Genomic DNA, 18,367 nt, shown 5'->3' on the forward strand with positions numbered 1-18,367 from the left:
ACCATTAGATCATTTATCAATTTAATCTAACGCTTCAAATTGAATAGTGTATCATATAAGCTCATAAGAGGTGGGTTGATTTTAGACAGACCCCACTCTACACCATTATAAATATACTAGAGCACCCAGGTATAACTCATACTCTGATTCTACTAAAAAACCTGCCTAAAACACATGCTAACTTAAGCATCGGAGTCTCTTACAGATACCACTACCCCCTGGTGACGAAGGATCAGCAGCTCCACCAGATCCAACAAATCAGACAGAACAGCACCGACCACCACCGCAGATTTTATCCGAGATTGACCTACAGTTTCATGTAACCCTCAGAATACTACAGAATAATTATTATCTCAAGCTTAAAACCAAATTTTTTTTTATCAATTACCATATCCTTAATTATTTATTTGATGAACTAATTAAAAAAAAGTACTGATATATTATTAAAATTAGTTAATCATGAACCAGCACACACTAAATCACTTTCTTTTCCTTTGGTTTAATCGAACCATGATCATACACATTATCAAAAGAACTCTAACCCTGATTAGCCCTAAACTCATTCTCTCTTCTTCTAAGGACAGCACCAAGAAGAATTTCCAATCCCAGTTCCACCTCTTGGTCACTGCTTGGAATGATGGCTTCTGATTAGGTATTACAAGAAGAGGTACCCAGTGCAACTCTCTTCACCACCTCACCCCACTCCTTCTTCTTCTATTTATATAACCATATGCCTCTTCTAGGTCTTCATTGCGACGCAAAAATAGAAGCAAGAAAAGAGAGAGGGAGCTGGACGAGCGAAAGTTCAGGAGGGGGGGGGGGGAGTGATGGTCAAGAAGTGACTGACCAAAGCTGAGAAGGACGCAGCCCATCACCCCCTCTGTTCTTCGATTTTCGTTGTTAGTAAGAACTAGCAATGTTATTTTCTTCTCTTCTAATACAAAATTCTGATTCCTTCGTTTACTTTTGTTAGATTCTGTTAGAACAAGCTGAAATCACAAGCAAAGGAGGGTGAGTATCTTTCCCCTGTTCTGCTTGGAATTGGCCGAATGGCCTTGTGATTAACGAAATTTTGATTCTTTCTTTTGATTCTATTAGAACTCTGTTAGAACAGCTGACCACAAGCCAAGAAAGGGAAACTAACCGAGAAAGGAAGAGAGAGCTTGAACCGAGTGTGATCAAGAGTGAACTCCAACGTGGTAGGGGTTAGGTTAGGTTAATTTTATGTTTATGATTATGTCATTGATGATATTTTGATGATGAAATGAATGATTGCTTAATGTATTTACTACTGATTAAGTATGATGATTATGATTATAGTGCTATTATGATTGATTGTTGCACTATATTGCTCTTGTATGATATTATATGATAAATGAACGATGAAAATGAATAAGAGCTGAGCTCTTGGGGCTGTAAGGCTAAGATAATTAAGTCTAAGCTAGTTTAAGAAAGGTATAATAATGATTAGAAGAGGATTAGAAGCTTAGATAATCGAATTGGTTAGTTAAAACCTAAGCTAATTGCTGCAGAATCTGTTACCGATATAGTGACTTGTCTGATTTTTGGGTAAAATCCAGCCACTCAAAATTAGGTAAATAAATATTCTAGTAATAGTTGATGAGTTTAGAACCTTTTCTAAAAATTTCAAGAGTTTTCTGATGAGTAGGTTGGAAGATAAAAATTATTGAAAGTAAGTGGTTTCTACTGAAAAATCTGTTTTAAAGCTATTGCAGTAGCGAATTCCAACATATGTAACTTTTAAATTCTAAAATTTTTTAAGATGCAACCAAAGATAGATGAGAGATTGATATGTCAATAATAGTGTGACCAAATTTCAGGACAAATCCAATTTTATAGAATTAATTATGCAATTTACAAAATGACAGATTTACTGTTTTATTGACATGCAATCCTATAACTCCTTAAATTATACCAGCCATTTGCATGAGGTATTGCTACTGATCCAGAACTCGATTTGGTGTGAACTTACTTGGGAGTAAAACTTTCAGGTGTCTATTTTGTTTTTTCAAAAGCTCATAATTTTTGGAATTATATATTGGGAGTTATGGATTTTACAAAATTATTGCTCACTGTTAGTTAGACAGAATTTCCAGATTTAGAGTAGTAATTCCCTTGATGTATAACTTCTAATCCAGAAGGGTTGTTCTGGTGAGACCAAAACCAAATGAAAGCCAATGATGTCTAGTTAATTCAATTCAAATTTCAGAGCCATAGCAAATATAGAATTAGTTATAAACTTTGGAAGATAATCGGTTCACTGGTTAACTAAACAAAAATCTCTCAAAACAGAATATGCATAACTTTTGTTCTCGAAAAGAGAATGCTTTGGAACTTAAACCAAATAAAAGTTAGGACGGCTTAGTATAACCATACCAAATTTCATAGGATTAAAGCTTTAGAGAAAGAGTTATGAACCTTAGAAGAAGACGAGCTCACTGGTTAAGTAAACCAGTTTTTGTAGAACTTAGTTAGTGAAGCCAACAAACTACCCGATTTATTGCTCTCATTCTAGACATGCAATCAGAGAAACTAATTTTATATGAATATTTGATGTATCTAGTTAATTTCCTAGAATTTCAAAATGATTAGATGATTAGTGGATTGGAAGTTATGATTTTTGAAAGTTAAACCGTTTTCTACTTAAAACCTGTTTTTCAGATTTTAAAACATCATCTTCCAATTTGAGTATCTTTTGATTCTAAATGATTTTTTACCTGAAATTTGTGACAATGAAAATATTGAAATGTCTAGAATAATTGGTTCAAATTTCTGATTTATAGCTATTTTAGAGAATTAATTATGTAACTTAGATGGTGACTAGTTCAGTGAAATTTTCAAACAGAAGCAAGTAAAACAGAACAGAATTTAAGGTTACATAACTTTCTCATATGATATTATGAGTCTAAAACTTATTTTAAATTAAACTTGGATGTATATGTTATAATTCCACCAAAATTTAGAGGTATTGAGTTAGAATTGAAATGTCATGATTTTTATAAAAATTCTACTACTTGCTGTTTTCTCAGAATTTGTTAGCACAGTAGCAGGACATTGAAAATTTATAGAAAATTCAATTCTTAATACGAAAACCAAAAACTAAAACTAAACTAACCCTTAGAGTCCTAGAATACCTCCATTAATGAGTTGAGTCGTTATGCTAGTATTTTGCAATATATACCCACCTTGCGAGGAAGCAAGGTGCTGTCCCGAGAAATCGGTATAGGGGTCTCGGTTTTTCTTCAATAAGTAGAGCTAGACTGCCTAGGAAAATGTGATTCTTAATTTTTTAGAAATTTTAGTTCGATATGGACGCATGGATATAAATTTGCGCAATTGAGTCTGTTTAGTATTTTTAGTTTTAATTAGAAATCTGGTCGCCAAGGAGGCAATAAATCAAATAAGTTGAGAAAATAATTAGGAGTATAAATTTGTTAGCAAGATAATTATATTAAGATATTAGAAGTAAAGGTTAGACCCAAGAAACTGTGTAAGTTCCACTAAGGTAACGTTGGGCAGACAACCTCACTAATTAAGTGCTCAGTGAGGGAGAGTCTCCCAACTAATAAAATACGGTATGGGACATATTTTATTAGCTAGGAGAGACCCCCATCCAGAAAAAACATACTAGTTGGGAGAAGAACAATTGGTCAGAATGGATGTACTAGCTAAGTGTGAATATTCTGGGGAAGATCAGAATTGACTGTGAATATTCTGAAGAGGACCAAAATTGATTATTGGTAGTCCCGATGGACCCAGAGCGGATTGTTTGGTGAGAAAGGGTGAGGTTTGCTTCGACGAAACCAAAGTGGATTATCTGGTGAGAATGAGAAACGTGCAGGGTAAGGACGCCTACTGGGAAAGTCGTTTCTCTTCCAGGCGCATACCTTTGAGTTACATTATTGATTGAGTTGAGAAACCATATCCGAGTGTAACCTCGGGTAACATCGGGTTGTGGATAGATAACCGACGCATGAGCTCGTGGTCTGCACTAGGGACAGACATGCATCATATTGTTTGCGCATTTGATTATGATTGTTTACTTCTTATTCTTCCTATTGGTGTTATTTGCTTCTTGTATAATGTATATTACTGTACCTTTACTGTGTTTGTGTTTTATATAATTGCGTGATATTAAGTAGAGGATAAGTGCAACTAGGAATATTAGTTTAAGATAATGACACTAAAACGACATGAACCCCAAAAGAAGATGCCAAAAAAGAATTATGTAAATTCTCGCAAGTACGGAAAGGAGCGAAGTAATTTAGTATAGTACTTAGGACTAAGTAAACTGAAAATAAATATTACGATATAGCCAGAACTCTAGGTTTCACGAGAGAGATGTATTTTTGCGATGTCACTCTATTGGGAACCCCGTAAGTTCTCACTCCTTCTTTTCCCCTTTCCCCCACAGATGGAGGATTCTTACTTGGTCGCCGCCACTGGAGTTCTATTCATAGAGGTATCAAAGGAGCATGTGTTTAAGGACCCTACAAGAGATGCTGCAAGAGGTGCTCGAGACTAGTCCTGAGACGATATTTGCAGACTTATGCCTCGATGGTAGAATAATTGTAGGATAGATGGTCTTTGTTCCTTAGACTCTACTTTCTTTCACTTTTGTAGCATTTTTGAGGTATAGTACTTAATATTTTTTTGTTAGCCCAGAACCAGTCTAGAGATTTTCTACATGAACTAGGTATCTGGAAGTTGTGAGTTGTATATATGTCTATATATATATATATATAAGTATGTTGAGTTTGTATGAACTAACTTGAAATGTATATATGTATGAAAATTTTTTCTGTAATCTCGTTATTTGATTTTGCTGTTTGTTTAGTATTTATTTTGTATTGTATACCTCTGATGATGTTTTTGATTGTGGCTAATGGGTTTTATTAAGAAAAAGTAGATAATAAAAATAAGCTAACATATGCAATTCCGTTATTACGAAAGGTTCATATGTAGTAAATATTATCGAGTCTAGAGTTTTATAGGGTTATTGAGAAGTAACACCTGATGACTGACAGTGACCCAGACCTGCCGGAATTTGGGTCGTAACAAAATGCGCTATTTTTCTCTCTCAAAAACTCGGTTCTTTCTCTCTCAATTCTGACTAGGTTTGTCAAAATTTTACTTTAGGTGGTTGCTTAAATAAAAGGCTGAAATAAACATGCAATTATGGTGGTAAAAGAGTACTAAAATCCGAGGCCAAGGTCTAAAGGGTAAGGAGAGAGGGGCCAAGGAGCCGAGTCATGGCTTATTATGTGATGTTTATCCACAGTTGACCACAATTAATTTCTTAAGATTAAAAACACTACGAAAAGAGTAAAAGAGAGAGGAAATTCGGTCACTTTAGGGGAAGAGTGGACCATGTTACTTGAGAAAGAAAAAAGAGAATTCGTGGTCTTTAGGAGGTATTTCGAAAAATTAGGATGAGGTTTGTCTCGAACTAAATTTTACCACGCCATAAAATAATAAACGACTAAAATTTATTCTTTGAAAGAATAAATTAAGAATGAGTGATTGAGATTAATCCTAAAATATGATTATCAAGGAGGCAGTTACATTTATTACTGATTCCATGGACTTTGGAGCGTTGACTTTTTCCTAATGCGCACACAACACAACTGTCATTAAAAGCAAAACCCAAGTCAAAAAGTCTATAATGAGAAAAAGCGGATTAAAATGAATGTGAGTAGTTCTCTGATTTTCGGAACGTTGACTTTTTTCCCAACGTACACAAAACTGTCATTAAAAGTAAACTCCAAGTCAAAAAGTCTATAATGAGAAAAAGTGGATTAAAATGAATGTGAGTAAATCTCTACTAGGTCAAATTTGAGCAAAAGAATTTATTACTCTCGTAAAATAAAATTTGATTCATTTATTGTCATATTTAATATTTATTTTCGTCTTTTTATTTATTTATTTTTATTTGGATCTAACTCACTAAATCATGATGAACTGTGATTTTGTATTTTGCAAAATAAGTTACAAAATAGTCAAAAATTTCTGTTTACCAAAAATCGAGTCCTTACAATGTTAATGTATATAAGTATACGTATATAATTAGGATTTAAAGCTAATTGCGTGCTACTTCATTTCAACTTTATGTAATGTCTTTTAAAAGAAAAATTTCCATCTCATATTTTTTAAAGAAAAGTTCATAAGATAATAAATAAATGTTCTTATATTATGTAAATATTTTAGTGGTTCATATAATATTCTTTTTATGAGCGATATCATAACTTAAGTATATGATATTCTGTTAAAAAGATATTAATTTACTTTATTCATTTCAAAATATTTTGAGCACATTGAATTTATTAGACCTCGTACATGTTGAAGAAAATTTAATATGGAAATGCCTTGGAGTCCTCTGCATTTCCCTCTCTCTCTTCCTGATAAAACATAATAGTGTTTTTTACACCAACTATTCAACAAAAGATTCAAATATGTTGTTCCCATCATTGCTATATGATTAACAACCCTATAAATATAGGTAAATGCTATAGTGTCTATTACTTTGTATCTAAGTTACTAAAAAAGATAAATAATAATATTTAATAAATTTTACATGATTTACTTTTTATTTTAAATATTTTATTTTTTACTTTAAAAGAAAAGTTAGGTAATTTAGACACCATAACAAAGACATCATAGAACTCACTATCAATATAATTATCATTTCAACCATAATCTATATCTGTTTATTGCCAACTAACATTAATTAGTGTAGCATGCTGAAGAAATTGCTTCGCCAGATATAATGCAAGCACTTGAGTTTCAGCCTTAGCTTATATATACAACTAGACTAACTTTGGATCAAGTTATTTGATTATATGCTTCAGTTAACAATGATTAATAATATTGCACTTGAATTTCAACCTCCTTCGCTTGTAAATTATTGGAGTAATATATATGCTTCAACATATAATTAGTGCACTTGTATTTCAACCTTAGCTTGCAAATTGGATTCAGCTGATGATGGATTATTGTTATTATTATTAACAATAGTCATCATCTCAATCTCCTCAGCTTGATAAGTAGAATGCACACCATAGAGAACATAGAAGAGTGTGATGAAGCATGACCATATAGCAAACCTTTGAAAAGAGAGTAGCTTCAACGTTGTCATTAGGAAAACATTAAGGAATATGGAGAGAGCGGGTGACCAAGGCATAAATGGGACCAACCAATGAGGAGGATCTTGTTGAGTTAGGGTTATTACGACTTTATTACTATTATAGTGCATGACCACCACGAGTTGAAAAAATGCTGTGATGGTTATGAAGAGGGCACCAAAGAGGAGTAGGCCCCACCATTGTTGATTGAATTTCCATGATAAGGAGAAGCATAGTGAACTTAGGGAGAGGAGGAAAAGGAACAAGAGTGTGTAGAGAGGAGGGGCATTATGGGTATTTTGGGTGATGGAGTATCTACGGTAGATGAGAGCATTGGCTACAAGGTAGAACACCATAAGAGTGCCTATGCTCACCAACTCAATTATAATGTCAAGCTCCGTGAAAAGCGCAATTGATGCTGTGCATAGCCCTACAAATACAATCAACAGGAAATATTTGGGTTGGAATTAATTAGATATTATTGTAAGATAACAATCAAGTACAATTTTTTCTTTTTGAAAAAAAAAAATATATTGTGATATACGGTATACCTATAATGTGTGTCGATTTAGGTATGTGTGTTATTTTATGGAATAAGGATCTAATTTGAGAATATACATTATATTTAATATTAAGATATGAATCAACATGATGCTTTCATGTACTAGAGTATTACCGGGTATTTGGTACCTGTCAAGTCACAGTTGTATTTATAGATGTATATACTCTGTATATGATATAAAACTATAAAAGTGAAAAGTCAACTAATTTATTGATTAAGGGTTGTATGCAATGCAAAACATGACGGTTACAAAAAGTAATCTACATTTTAAATATATATAAATATAAATTAACCAAATTTTGATGACTTATGAAATACAAAGTTTAACATGATATGAAATAAACTTAATCGAGGAAGTGAAAAACGAAATTTTTTCACACGACGGTGAGAAAGGATTTATTATACATATAGGTAGACAGTAGTTTCATTATCTAGTATTCTGATGTTTGTGAATTTAGATGTGAACCTGTTCCACCTTAATAGGACTAGTGAAATTAGGTAGAAAAATTATTGTGAGATCTGAAAGCAAGTCATTATTCTACTTTGATTTAATTTATTAGTCACCTCTATTTTAAAAGTCAAGTACACTTGATCACAGTAATTCTTTTTTTTTTTTTTTCTCATGATATGTGCCCTTAATAGTTAATACGATAGGTTAATGAAAAATCTAATTATAAATCTGAATTCTATTTAAAAATCTGTCATTATTAGTTAATAAATTAATATATACATAAGACGAGATTCAAACTTTTGATAGCAGATGAATGAGACAACCACTCAACTAAAACAAATTGATTTAAACATCATAAAACTAATTTAGAGCATCTAATAAATTAAGAGGGCGAAAGTATTTCTCATCTAAGTATGAGGAGTGCTTCAACAATAAGTACTTATTTGAACTTATGGAGTTATTAATATGAATTGATCATATAATGTTTTGTAGTAACCGAGTTACTTGTTAAAATTTTTTAATTACTACTATTTGATTATTAGAATTTCAGGTAATATTCAAGAGTATGTCGTGAGGTTATAGGACAAAAAATTAAGTAAAAGTTGCTGCAGTAGCAGATTGATTAGTTTCATATGGTATAAGTAACTGTATAATTTTAATTTTTAAATAAAAATGAAAAATATTTATTTCTAATAATATAATTTTAAATTGCTTTCTAACAGTAATAATATAATAAAAAATAATAGAAACAAAACAAATCATAACATATAATCTTTATGTTTATGTGATCCGGTGATCCCCAACCTTATTTAAATAATTATTATGTAAGAAGGCTGATAAAGTATCAGGTAAGATTTGGTTCGATAAAACTTTTTGAAGAAGTGGTATAAATATTTTATTTTGTATTTGGTAAATTAAAAAATTTATATGTTTATACTTGTAGTTTTTAAAAATTAAAAATATTTTTAAAAATATCTAAAAAAGAATTTTTTAGAATTGACTTATACTTATTAAAATAAAAAAATCTAATATAATCTCATTTATTAATTAATATCTAAATTTAATTTTTATATTAATATTTATTATAGTAATTTTAAATTTTAAAAATTATTTACTAAACGCATTTGTTATTATTTATATTTATTAAAAATTATTTTTAATTTAATTTACTAAATATAAATACTACAACTTTTGAAAAATTATCTTTTAAAGATTAATTTTTATAAGCTATTTTTAAAAATAAAAATTTTGTAGCCTAATATTAACAAAAAGCTGCTCAACACACACACACACACACACACACATATATATATATATATATATATATATATATATATATATATATATATATATATATATATAGCCAAATAAAGCAAAATATAGATGGAATAATGAACGGAGTTCATAAAAATAATTAATTAAATAAAGCTTCAAAGCATAACTTCTTTTTTATTTCTTATTTTTAACAAAAGTAGCAACATTGCATATATTTTTTAGTGATTTCCATATGACTGTTGGTTACCAGGAAGGGATATGTGTACTCTGTGTAGTGACAGTTAAAGAAACATTATTATATAGAAAAGGTGCATGAGAATGTCAAGTAGATGAGATATTTTTTAGAAGAAATTAAAGATAGAGATTTAATTTGTTCAGATGGCCTAACATAACATAAAAAAATATGTATATCTAATTAATTGAGTTTGAATAATTAGTTTGTGTCTTAATAATTATTAATCTACAAGATATATATAATAATAGTATATATAAAATATAATTGGGTACTATATTATTAATCATGAAACTTTAAAATGCTGATAAATTTAACTATTACAAAAGTTAATTTTTAAATAGAATAATATAGTTTATTTTGCTTACCTAAAAATAGTGTGGCATTGAATGGGGTGCCAGTTGAAGGGTGCACTTTGGCTAACCAAGATGGCACCAACCTTGCCCTTCCTATAACACAAAGATATCTTGCTTGGCCTAACATGGCTACCAAGAGAGATGCCACAATCCCCAAACTTGCACCTGCTCCAACTATGTTGCTTGCCCAATTCCAACCAATTTTAAGGAAAGCAATTGAATATGATGCATTATCTGATATCTACCATATCAAATCATGTATACAAAAGAGCAATAATTAATATATAATGCGTATCTTCAATTTATCACTACAAAAAACTTATATTATATACAGAAAGAAAATAAGTCGTTCCTATCTTTATATATTAAACTGACTGTTATACACATAGTTAATATTTTGAAATAATTAAGCATGATGATGTATCATAAGAATGAGTACATATTTTTAAAGATTGACAAATTTTATTTTTCATCCAATATTTTTTTATCCAATATTTTTTTATTACCTTTAATCTTTACTCATTATTCGTTAGTTTGTTGGTTGACTGTTAGTAAAAAAAGAAAAAGAATTTAGCTCTTTAACAAAATCATATCCTAAATATAAATATAAATAAAGTGTCCTGATAACAATATAAAGTACTAACATTTTCTTGCTATTATTATATTAGTAACATTATTAGAACACTTTATTCGATCTCAATGCAACATTACCCCTGTTATATATCCATATAACACACCAATACTTACCATTTTATTTAGGGTAAAATACTATTTTGGTCTCTAATATTTGAATTAAATTTTAATTTGATCTCTAACATTTTAAACATCCTATTTCTATTCTAAAAAATTTTAAATAAATTTAATATGGTCCGAACTATTAAATTTGACACTAATAATTAACAAAAGGGTTAAGTACAATTTTGGTTCCTAAGGTAGGACTCTTCGTCGTTGTTGCTCCTCGCTGCTGCTGTCGCTTCTCGTCGTTCGATCACACTAACGGGAGAGGGGAGGAATTCCAGATCTCACTCACACTAACAGCAAGAGAAGAGAGGAGAAGGAAGGTAGGGAAGGGAATCACGCAAGGGGGAAGGGAGGCTGCCGTCGCACTGCGCTCATCGCCGCTGTTGAGCCACGTCGTCGTCGTCGTTCTGAGCTGCTCTGTCATCGCTAGATCCGCCACCATGACGCTAACCAGAGACAGAGAGAGAGAGAGAGAGAGAGAGAGAGAGAGGAGTGTCGCCGCCATCATGCCAACTGCCACCGCTGCCGTCCGTTGAACCCAATGCCGTTGCCGAAGCTCCTTTGCTACTTCGCATCCTCACCGCTACTCCTCTTCCTCGCTAGCTCGCTGCTGCTTGTCGCACGTCGTTGCTGCTCCTCGTTGCTCGCCGCTAGGTTCTAATTCTGATTCAGATTAACTTGATTATTCTGCTTCTATTTTTGATTATTTTGCTTCTGTTCTAATTCTGATTTTGTTAATCACACTGTTATTGTTGACTCTGATTCCATCCTGGGTATTGATTTCATTGTTTTTCTTTTTCTGTTATTCTGTTTCTGTTTCTATTTCTATTCCATTCTTCTATTTTTTTATTTTGATTTTTTGATATATTAAAATTTTGTTGATGTTGTGTTCTTCTTCTTTGTTTTGATTTTTTATATTCGTTATTTGAAATTTTGTTGTTGCCTTTGAAATTATATTCCTCTTGTAAAATTGTAGTTGAAATTTTAGTCGAAGAAGAAGAAAAAGAAGAGATATGGTTGTGATTGAGGTAAGGAACTAGGGTACTGGTATTGCTGTGATTGAGAAGAAGAATCGATTATTTTGGGAAAGAAGGGGAAGGGTATTTTTGTCCAAAAGACGATTTTTAAATTAAGTTAAACCTTTAGAACTATTTTGTAGTGAAAAAAAGGCCGGGAACAAAACAAATTTTCAGCCCCTGCCTTAAGGATCAAAATCATACTTAACCCTTAACAAAATGAGTGGCGTAAACGTTAATAACGTTACTAGTTAAGTTATATCTTCTTTTATGTGTTAAAAAAAATAACAAATCTTTTTAACACTTCTTTTTCTTAATTTCTTTTTTGTACAAAAGTCCAAATCTTAACAATCAATGATCAACATTTCAAAAGTAGAGAAAAAACTTATATTAGGAATAGTTGGTGGATAAATTTTACTTATATACAAAAATCAAATGCTATTATCTCTTTAATATGCGAATTATTTATGTTAAATTTAATGGTGGGACAACATTAAACCTACTTAAAATTATTTTTAGAATTGAAAAGGATATTTAAAAGCTTTTGAGACTGAAATATGACGTCTAAAATATTCGAGATCAAATTAAAATTCAGCCTAAACATTCAAAATAATACTTTACTCTTATATTTCTAAATTATGTATATTATATCTATCTAACCGAGTGGAAAATTATAAAAGGTAGGCCTTAAAAGTCTTTAAGGAATCAATTTTTTTAATTAATATTAGCCATTTCTTAAAATTATTTTTATAATCTAAATCATAAATCTTTAATTTTAATATTTAATTAAAATTATAAATTTAAATCTTAGAATTGACTAATTAAAAATTAATTTTCTATATTTTTTATTGACTTAGTCCTCAAATTGTGGGAACTAAAATATGTGATGAAATAAGTTGTGAAGTTCAACTGAAGCTTGTAAGTTATAAAGAAGCATATATATATATAGAATTGATAAGCACATATAATATAATGTATATGGTGATAAATAATTAGAGTTTGATATATAGTTGTGACACTGATACTGACCTTATTGTAAGGAAGCATCATGCACAAAGAGAGGGCCATAAGGCAATAAAGCAAAGTGGTTATAAGAACTGAACCCACAATTCCAATGGGAAGATTCTTGTAAGGATCTTTGACCTCTTCTGCCATGGTTGAAGCTGAGTCATACCCAATGTAACTGAAGTATACTATTGCTGCTCCATCAAGAACACCCCTAACACCAAAAGGGGCTATCCCTTTTGGACTAACCAAGTTTTTTGTACTTCCATTATTATAACCAGCCACTATGATGAATCCAAAGAAAATCACATGGAATATTGTCATGATTAGGTTCAATATGGAGCTTTCCTTAGTACTGCAAAAATAGTTAAAAACAAATAAACAAAAGAACCTATCATTTTCAAACTCCACTAGCACCAATCAATTAATAATAATAAAAATAATAATAAAAGTAGTAGTAGTAGTAGTTTATCCTTTCAATCATTTATAAAACCAACACCAAAATGATACCAAACATAGTTTGTTTTGTAACAATAAGAAAACGTATATTTCTGTTATATTAAAGGAAGAAACAAATTAACCTATGGCACAAGCAGAGAGTAAGAAGCAGTATTAGAGCCACTGCTGGGAAATCCAACATGTTGTAATTCTTTGGCATTCCATGAACTTCAACTCTCCACACATTTGGATCATTTTGTCCAAAAGCAAAGCTCAAATATTCTGTGAAGCTCCTTGCAACAGCAGCATTTGAAAACACATATTCCATTAGTATGTTTGCCCCAGCAAAATATCCCATGAATTCTCCTATATATCACAGATAATCAAAATTGTATTATTAATTAGAAAGAAAATATAGGTACAATTCAAAAGGAGCTAGTAGTGGAAGAGAATCAACATTATTATAGTAAAATTATATTAAAGATATAATCATTAATGTATTTTCTCTTATTAGTTTAAACTTTTAGGAGGAACAATTTTATGATACGATAACAGAATTTTCATGACCTAAAAATTTAGAGTTCGATTGTTAGTGACCCTAAAATAAAGAATTTTAATATAAGATAAAAAAAAAGAAAGCATATTTAAAAAATAACACAAATACAAAAAAAAGACACCAATGAAAGAGTATCATAAATATAATTATTTATATGTCTCTTTCTATCAATTTTTAAACTACACAATAAAATATTTAATGAAATAGGCCACCGCATATAGTTTTAATAAATTGTGGCATGGTTACGTTGCAATGTGAAAATTGACGGGAAAATGTTTACATAGTGATCACAACGGTCGATGCCATGTGGATATGGTCCCTTCCTCAACGACAATTTTATAGTTGTATCATTGAATTTGATGGTTGATACAAGATAGAAATATAGAAATAACAAGACATATATACTAAAAACAGATATGAGTTAAAATGTCTCAGACTAAGCTTTTAAAATTCAATCTTTTTCAGAGATAGAAAAATCAGATTTTCTATTATTTTATTGGGTTAAAGATATAACTATTCATCTGTTGTTCTAATATGTTAAAGATATAATGATTGAGGTTAAATAAGGAAAGAAAGGACGCTCACCAAAGGTTAGTCTTAAGTAACTGAAGGCTCCACCAGCAACTGGGACTTGAACAGCAAACTCAGTGTAACACAAAGAAGATAGAAGAGCTGAGATTCCAGCAATGATATATGATATGAATACTGAAGGACCTGAGTGGTGAAGTGCCACAGAACCTGTGGTGACAAAGACACCAACACCAAGCATTCCTCCAACACCAAGAGCAACAAGATCATACCAATTCAGCTTCCTCTTCATGTCTGCACCAGACCTCTGCCTCACTTGGTTCCATTCTTGCTCTGGTGTCCATGTTGCTAGCACCCTTTTTCTCAGCCTCTGAGGGGTTTGGGAAAGAGAGTGGAAGTAGTTTGATAACATTATTGTCGTGTTGTTTATGTTAGACATCTTTTTTTTATGATTAGTTTAGTTTCTATTTTGCTTCGATGATGAGTTGGTTGTTCATTGAAGGTTTTATATATAGCAAATTTGGGAGGGGAAACTTAATATATTATTAGAGGAATGTTAGAGGGTCAGCAATTTTTGTGATTTGTAGTTATTAAATAGCCATCAATGATATTTTTAATGGTGTAAAATTTCATCTAATGGTATGGAATTACTCATTTTTCTTTTATTAGTTATATGTTGGTCAGAATTTAATAAAGTTGCTGGTCCCTAGATTTTTTCTTATTATTATATTGCTTTAATTATACTCGTATCATATTCTAAGAAATTGATTTCCTCATTTCAAATTTGGTATTATCATTTTTTTGTAATTTAGTAAATTATTTTTTATATATTATTTTATAAATAAATATTCAAATAGGTTCTTAAAAAATTTTGGATAAGATATTTTTGTTCTCAAAAAATTTTATTACGTTGAGTTATTTGAACTTTATAAAATTAAAGATAATAGAAGTTTTGATTTTAGTTAAACCCGTTGTTTTAATATGATAAATAGATTTTTAAAAGTGTAAAAAATGATCTATATATCTTATATTTATAAAATTAAGAAATCTTAAAATTATAAATTTCTTTTATAAATGAAAGACATCTAACGTGAAATTTTTTAAAAATATATTTAAGTATATATTCTGTTCGGATGTCGGGTTCCGGACAGATCGGGTGTACAAGTGAATGGGTGAGGACGCCTTAGCTTTGGTCGCGTTGGTTGCGGGTTTGCCGAGTAGACGAGCACTTGTCCTGGAGAGGTGATGAGAGGGGGGTGCCACCTGCAAAGACACTCCGACGCTCAAGTCAGCTAGTGCGCAGCGGGGGAAAAATGACATGGAAGGGTGACGTCTCTCGGGAGAAGAGCCAATCTTCCCTTTATATACATGTCAGTAGTGGGCCCCTCATGAGGACAGACCCGTATTCTCAAGGACGCTGTCCTGCGGCCGCGTGTGGGTCGCATAGGACACGTGTCCGGGTCGTTTGAAGGACGCGGAACCGGGTCGGGTGGAGCTCGGGCCGGATCGACCCGTCGGTTCCTTGGGCCGGGCCGTAACATATTCTTATTTTATTTTGTTATGATAACGACTTATTATAAGGATACTTTAAAAATAACATATAAGAAGAGTGAATTATCATTAATTTGAAAGTGATAAATTTTTTTGCTGTATGCTATAGGGATTTAGTATCTAAATTTCTTTTTTCTTTTTTATATAATTCTAAAAATACCTTTTTTTTTAATTATTTTTAAGATTTAAAAAATTGAATTAGTTAAAATACAAAGTATTAGTCGTTAAACTGCACCCTTGGTAATGGTGGATTTGGGGAAGCAAGAGAAAAAAAAAAGATCCAATAGTTTCATTAACTCAAGTGAGCTTTTATAGTTATCAAATGACGTAAGATGCAAGAAATTTTTCTTTTTTCTTTTATCTGAGAATCTAATTTGTTAAGGTTGCTATTATTAATTTTTTGGGAGTGGCCCTATTTTATATTTTATTGCTTTTGTACTCCTAATGTGATAATTGTAATTGAACTTTTTTTATTACAATAAAATTACTATCTTAAACAAAAAAAAATTTGTAGCTATAGTGTAATGCTACATTTAGTTCTTCTATATATGATATTATGTGTATGTTTGAACGCCATTATTTTGTTAAAAAAATATATTTTTTAGAAAATTTTTTTTTTATTTTTTAACGTGTTTGGCAAATTTTTAGTAGTAAAAGTAAAAGTACTAGTAAAATAAAAAAAAGATCTTTTTTGAGAAGCTGTAATTTACATCTTTTTTTAAAAGATATTTTTTCCTTAAAAAAGATGTTTTTTATGTAATAAATAAACAAAAAAGTACTTTTATATTATTACACCTAAACATAATTGATAAATAAAAAGACTTTTTTACATGAAATATCCAAACATAAAATTACTTTTACTTCTTTATAAGATATTTAAAAAAAAATAATTAAAAAAAATCTTTTTTTAAAAATTTACCCAAACAAACCCTACGAATGATTGCAAAATTTACTAAAATAGAAAAAAAAGTGGAGGGTCAGACAGATACACATTAATATTTAGGAAGGAAGATAATTAACTTATAGTCCAACAGTTGGTCGGCTAGAGTGGTGTATATATATATTTGTACATAATATTTTATATGTACAAATATTTTTATAATTAAGTCTAATAAAACAAAAGATATACTTCTTTTTTTTTTAGTGTTTTTTCAATAAAAAAGTTTTCGTTGAGTAGTATAAAATTTTATTAATATAACAAAAATTTTTATTTATAATACAAAAAATTTTGTACATAATACAAAATTTGTTACACAGCATAGATTTATCGATATAATATAAAAATTTTTATTCATATATAATATAAAAATATTTGCACATAACATAAAAAATTTTATACTTAGCACATAATTTTTGTTACAAAAGTATTTTGTTGGTTAGGTAAGTTAATATTATGAGAATGTAATCTTTAAAATTTTTTTGTGTTGGCGCATCAAATTTTTTATCCTATGCACCAAAATTTATGTACTGTGCATATTTTATTGGTTGAGTGTTAGTATTTTTGGCATGTGATCTTTTAAAAAATTTTGTCTTATGTACTCAAATTTTTGTGTTTCGTGTATTTTGTTGATTAGACGTATCAATATTTTGAATATATAATCCTTCAAAAATTTATGTACATCGAGAGTGAGAGAGGAAGAAAAAGATTTTCTATTCATAATCATCTTTAAATTTATTTTTCTCACAAATTAAAATTCCGATCGATGACCGTTTGCGGCTACACGGTCTTCTCGCCTCCCTTTTGGTTTTCATACAATTTTTGTGGTGAGTAATTACAAAAACTTTATATTCTATTTTTCTATTTTTACTGATTTTGCGTTTTAGGATGTGAAGGATTGAAATGTATAATTTTGATTCCTTAGAAAAAGCTCTAGCATGAATTCTAAAGAAATAGTTTTATCCCAAGTTCACGCGGTATAAGGTAAAAAATTTTTGTCTCTATTTCATTCCAATTTGTATGAAAATCTAAGTTAAACATTAAATGAAATTGGTCGAAATTTGGATTGGCCGGAGGGATGTTCAAGAGGTTTGGACCACCATATTTGAGATGTGTTTTATTTTCAAATAACCATTATGTAGTATTATGTAAAACCCTAGGTTAGATGTAAGATTCCAGAAAATACTAAGATTAGCCTAATTTTATCTTACTGTGTACTTCAACTCTGAATGATTTCTTCTATGGCAGGCTATATGTGATCAACACCTTTCTTACAAGGTCGCTAATGTTCCTCCAGATCTGAACTCCAGGGTTAGTGTGGATCTATTCTGATTGAGGGTGAAGCTCCTGCAGTTCATTCTCCCTAGTGATCCTACTCAAAACGCCACAGATAAGGTCGAATCTTTTGAATCAGAGAATGCTGCACCTTTGGTTCTAGCCTCTACCTCAAAGACTCTAATCTCCCCATGTCTCGGCTGAACTGGTGTCTCGAGAAGTCCCCAACGAATTTGTGGATTAGCCGTCTAGGAGATGTATAATCCAACTAATGGTTCATCATTGTCCGATGAAAGACTCAC

The 18,367-nt window shown here is 30.6% G+C and overlaps 1 protein-coding gene and 1 long non-coding RNA gene across 3 annotated transcripts; one reads left to right on the forward strand and one right to left on the reverse strand.

The window, feature by feature from the left end:
• Positions 1 to 482: 482 nt before the first annotated feature.
• LOC130960459 (uncharacterized) lies at positions 483 to 4,805 on the forward strand. 2 transcript variants are annotated; one of them, XR_009079110.1, is made up of 5 exons: positions 483 to 667; positions 744 to 899; positions 974 to 1,011; positions 1,099 to 1,199; positions 4,436 to 4,804. It is a non-coding gene; the product is annotated as an uncharacterized LOC130960459 (long non-coding RNA). The 2 variants fall into 2 exon arrangements; XR_009079115.1 differs by having other exon boundaries at positions 511 to 652; positions 4,436 to 4,805.
• Positions 4,806 to 6,675: 1,870 nt separating this feature from the next.
• Positions 6,676 to 14,759, reverse strand: LOC130942979 (cationic amino acid transporter 6, chloroplastic-like). The gene is made up of 5 exons (XM_057871044.1): positions 14,360 to 14,759; positions 13,362 to 13,584; positions 12,805 to 13,135; positions 10,031 to 10,259; positions 6,676 to 7,572 (listed from the first exon to the last, which is right to left on the reverse strand). Exons 1-5 carry the CDS (start codon positions 14,739 to 14,741, stop codon positions 6,956 to 6,958), a joined length of 1,782 nt encoding a protein of 593 aa, XP_057727027.1. The 5' UTR covers positions 14,742 to 14,759; the 3' UTR covers positions 6,676 to 6,955.
• Positions 14,760 to 18,367: the final 3,608 nt, after the last annotated feature.

Source organism: Arachis stenosperma, chromosome 1 (genome assembly GCF_014773155.1).
Source record: "Arachis stenosperma cultivar V10309 chromosome 1, arast.V10309.gnm1.PFL2, whole genome shotgun sequence".
Classification (NCBI taxonomy): domain Eukaryota; kingdom Viridiplantae; phylum Streptophyta; class Magnoliopsida; order Fabales; family Fabaceae; genus Arachis; species Arachis stenosperma.